The sequence below is a fragment of the Nipponia nippon genome, unplaced genomic scaffold (genome assembly GCF_047370975.1).
Source record: "Nipponia nippon isolate SJK-2023a ecotype South Korea unplaced genomic scaffold, ASM4737097v1 scaffold_64, whole genome shotgun sequence".
Taxonomy (NCBI): domain Eukaryota; kingdom Metazoa; phylum Chordata; class Aves; order Pelecaniformes; family Threskiornithidae; genus Nipponia; species Nipponia nippon.
The window spans coordinates 243490-248342 of NW_028262385.1; the positions used below are offsets into that span (position 1 = coordinate 243490).

Consider the following 4853-nt stretch of genomic DNA (forward strand, 5'->3'; position numbering starts at 1 on the left):
TGGCATCCTGGCTCTGAGGTCACTTCTGACTGATCAGCTGCAGGAAAAGAGCTACTCTGAGGCCATGCGGGTCATCAGAAAGCTGCCCCCAACAAGATGACACATTTGGGGAGGTCAGGAGGGGCCTGGGCAAGAGAGATGGGAGATTTGGGGGCAGGAAGAGAGGCTTGGCCAACAAACACTAAAGAAGAAGTCAAAGGGGTTATGGTGATGTTGCTGTGAAAACACAGACTGTGAAAACATTCATGCTTAGCCCTTACACTATCTCTAACCCGTAACCTTGAGCCCTAACCCTACCCCTAAGTGCTACTCCCCACCCTGGCAGTAATCCACTCTTACTGACCTCATTGAGCTTAGCCTATCCCTCACCTCAAACCTTCCATCTAAGACAAATCCCAGACCGTTAACTCCTTACCCTTACTCTTACCCTATTGCTTACCCTAGTCCTTTGTCTTTATCCTTGGCATTAAAGTGCTAGCCTAAATCCTTGCCCTCACCCCAGCCCTAAACAACACCCTCAGCCACGAAGCTAGCCCACAGCCTTAACACTAACCAGGCACCCTGAGAAGGACGCCAAACCCTCCCCTAAGACTTTGCCTAATCCCAGCACTGAAAGGCGAGCTCTAAGCCCTAAGCCCTACGCTGAACACCTGACCCCTAAAGCCCTCATTCCTGTGCTCTAATCCCCTTAAAAAAAGCCTTTCAACGCATGGGGTCTTGGACCCTTGGTACCAGGACACTTCATGGCAAGTCAGAGCTTGCCTGTTGCACAGCTGCAGTGCTTCAGCCCAAATGTGCAGCAGTGCCCTCAGCCAGGGGCACAGGCAGGAGGAGCTGGAGCTGTTCCTGAGCAGACAGAGCTGTGCCATGGTGGCAGAGCTCAGGACAGCTGCTCTTCAAGGACAGCATCCTCCAAGCTCCGCAAGGGGAAACTTGATTGAAACTCAGTCTAAACTTGAAAGGCAACTGAAGGGCACCATAAGGAGTGTTTACTGCTTCAGGAACAGTTAAAGAAGAAACAAAGATCCTGTGTGGCCACTGCTGAATTTAGCAAGAGCAGGTGGAGATAGATGAGAGATTCTCTGTGTCCTCTTTGCCTCAGTCTTCCCCAGCAAGGTCTCCCAGGCCGTTGTGCCTTGAGGCAGAACTCTGGAGGAGACCAGGCAGCAGTGGATGGGGACCAAGTCAGGGGTCCCTTGAACAAACCATCTTTTACCAATCTATGGGACAGGAGGGGCAGCATCCCAGGGAGCTGAGCGAGCAGGCCAATGGCACAGCGAGGCCACTCTCCATCATCTTTGATAGGTCACAGACACTCTGGGAACTCCCTGATCACTGGCAGCACCTCTACAATCCATACACCTTTCCAGAATGCCCAAATGATGAGCAGGGGAATGAAAGGCTGTGCCCCAGTGCGTGTCCACTCGGATCCCATTTCTGGGTGTCTGAAAGAGAAGGGGACTGGATTTACCCAGGGGAGCTTGTCTCTCACCATCCTCTTTGCTTTCTTTGATGAAAGGACAGGATTGCTGGATGCAGGGAGAGCAGAGATGGTCTGGAAGTCATCAAGCCTTTCAGCATCATCCCTCCAGAAATTTCTTCTGTCCAAGTTAAGATACTATGGGCTGCGTAGGTGGATAAGTCGTTGAGGAAAAAAACAGCTGGAGAGTAGCTGGGCTTGGAGGAGTGTGGTACATGTGTGGTGCTCTGTCTGGAGGCATCTAGCTAGTACCGTCCTGCAGGGGTCTAGCTTGCATCCTGCCCTGTTTCACATCTTTTGAATGACCTGGAGGATAAGAGAGAGTACTTTTTCATAACATTTGTAGAAGACATCCCAGTGAGGAGAGCAGGGCAGGGCTGGAGGGCAGGGCTGCCATCCCAAAGGACATAGACAGCGTAGAGGGATGGGCCAATGGGAACCTTATGATATCCAGTAAAGATTCCAGCAATGTCATGGGGGACCTTCCCCAGGGTGTCCCATGAACATGGGAACAGACCAGACCCTGCTCTGCTGGTCCTTCAGGTCTCTCATAGGAGGCCTGGTTGTGCGAGGATGCTGCTGCAGGTCCCAACCCTGCGCATTCACGTTGCTTATCTGAATATTGGTGTTTCCATCTGTGGGCCACTTTCTTGGGCATGTTCTTGAGAGAAACTTTGGAAAAACTCCTAAGCCTTCAGGCACTGCCCTGAGGAGATCAGCTTTCTTCATGGAATAGCTGTTATGGTGGCCAGCTCTGTCATGGAAGTGCCCATTGCCTGTCCCTGCCTGCGGTCACAGCACTACCATGCAGCACGACTGTGCCCAAGCTGCCAGAGCTCCCAGGGCTGACACCAACACAAGGGATCAGAAAGAGAGTGTGGAAGTGGAAAGAGAACAGCTCTTGAAGACCAAGTGCTGGTGCTCCCTGGCAGTGCTGTCATGCCGGGACTCTTTTCCCCTCCACCCATGCATCAAGGAACTCTCCCTGCAGCTCCAAAAAGGCCTTTCAGGAAGGTTCTCAGGTAAAAAAATAGTCACTGAAGTGCTCTTTATTTTGTTTAAACACACAGACAGCATGGCTCCTCATTTAAACTACCACTCAATCAGAAAAGCAAAGGAGAGAATGAATTAGAAAGTGGACAACAGCTTTATCCCAAGTAAAAAACCACCACCAACAAGAAAAAATACAGAAGACAGGCTGCGCCTGTAATGAGTTACGTTATAACAGCTATGAAGAAGATGATGGGCAGTGTATTGCTCCAGAAAAACATCCAGTTATCAGTTTCCACATAGCACACTTGAACTCCTGGTTCCTCATGCTGTAGATGAGGGGGTTCACTGCTGGAGGCAACACCGAGTAGAGCACTGCCGTTACCAGGTCCAGGGATGGGGAGGAGATGGAGGGGGGCTTCAGGTAGGTAAATATGGCAGTGCTGACTAACAGGGAGACCACAGCCACGTGAGGGAGGCACGTGGAAAAGGCTTTGTGGCGTCCCTGCTCAGAGGGGATCCTCAGCACGGCCCTCAAGATCTGCACATAGGACACCATAATGAAAACAAAACAACCAAATGCTACTAAGAGACTAACCATAAGAAGCCCCACCTCCCTGAGGTAGGCATCTGAGCAGGAGAGCTTGAGGATGTGGGGGATTTCACAGAAGAACTGGTCCACAGCATTGCCTTGGCAGAGGGGCAGTGAAAATGTATTGGCCGTGTGCAGCACAGCATAGAGGAACCCAGTGCCCCAGGCAGCTGCTGCCATGTGGACACAAGCTCTGCTGCCCAGGAGGATCCCGTAGTGCAGGGGTTTGCAGATGGCAACATAGCGGTCGTAGGCCATGATGGTGAGAAGGCAATACTCTGCTGACATCAAAAAGACAAACAGAAAGAGCTGGGCAGCACATCCTGCGTAGGAGATGGCCCTGGTTTCCCAGAGGGAATTGGCCATGGCTTTGGGGACAGTGGTGGAGACTGAGCCCAGGTCAAGAACAGAGAGGTTGAGGAGGAAGAAGTACATGGGGGTGTGGAGGCGGTGGTCGCAGGCTACAGCAGTGATGATGAGGCCGTTTCCCAGGAGGGCAGCCAGGTAGATGCCCAGGAAGAGCCAGAAGTGCAAGAGCTGCAGCTCCTGCCTGTCTGTGAATGCCAGGAGAAGGAACTCCTTCATGGAGCTGCCATTGGACATCTGCTGCTTCTGGGCATGGAAACTGCCAAAGGAGATAAACCAGAAAAATTCAGAGAAGCTTCTCTGAGCAAAATTTGATTCCTTCATTGTGAAATACCTAAGGCAGCTTTTCTTTCCTGGGGGAGTGTTATGCAGCTCCGAGGCTTCAGCTCTGCTTTGTGCTGGCTGAGTGTGCTGTGCAGAGCCATGCCCTCTCCCCAGGGGCTCCTTGAGGGTCAGCCCTGCTTTACAGCAATGACCCATGGAGGCAGCAACAGCCCAGGGTGTTTGGAGGGAGGGTTCCTGGGGAGGAGTTCCCTGTGCTGCACTAGAGCGGAGGGTGCAAGCTCCGAAGGACGCTTTCTTCCACAGAGGAAGGTGGGAGATGAGGTGCAGCAAATGCATCTCATTACACTGTGTTTTAGTATTCAGACACCCCCATCCTACTTGGGACATATTCTTGGAAAGGGTAAAATTCCCGCATTGCCCCATTGCTCTCAGTGTAAACCTGCGTCAGTGCTCCCATCCAGGAGGGCTGCTCTGTCCATCAGCCTGGTGCCCAGCTGCTCTGGGCTTGCACCGCTCCCAGCTGCAGGAGGGCTGCACGTAGAGGTTGCTCTGAAAAAGCCACTGGACTGTCCTGGGAGCAAAGGGGTCCTGTTCAAGGTGCAGATTTCAAAACACCTCTCCTTTCCAGCACAGCTCTGCAGAGTATGATGGAGAGGACAGGACAAGGATGCTGCTTTGTTTGAGTAGCTAAAGTGCTCTCAGACATCACCAAGGTCCTACAGGAGAGCTGTGCCCTTCTGGAGTGATGCTCACAGCCCCACAGGACTCCCTGTCCAGCCTGATCAGGTGTCTGAAGGTGATGTCTGCTAAGGGAAGCAGTGTCTCATTGCCCAAGCACTCACTGCAGTGTCTCAAGCCTGGAAAATGAAGAGAGGGCTTGGGCACCTTGGTCCCATGGAAACACCTCCAGGGCAGCATCCTCCAGGTCAGGGCCAGAGCACGCACTCCCCACCCCCACCCCTTGCCGCACACCACCACCGTTACTGCCAGGGAGCCCAAGAGCAGGAAGAAGAGCAGCACAAGCAGGTGGAGGAACAAAGAAAAACTCTCCTCCTAAGGGAAGCAAGGAGAGGAGAGGCGGCCGGGCACTCAGGAAAGCCTTCTCCTCACCCAGCAGGGCACAGCACCTCCCGGTTAGCA

The 4853-nt window shown here is 52.8% G+C and overlaps 1 protein-coding gene across 1 annotated transcript; it reads right to left on the reverse strand.

Moving 5' to 3' along the window:
• Positions 1 to 2708: 2708 nt before the first annotated feature.
• On the reverse strand, positions 2709 to 3665 carry LOC148051196 (olfactory receptor 14C36-like). The gene has a single exon (XM_087738311.1). It carries the CDS (start codon positions 3663 to 3665, stop codon positions 2709 to 2711), a length of 957 nt encoding a protein of 318 aa, XP_087594437.1.
• Between the last annotated feature and the right edge of the window lie 1188 nt (positions 3666 to 4853).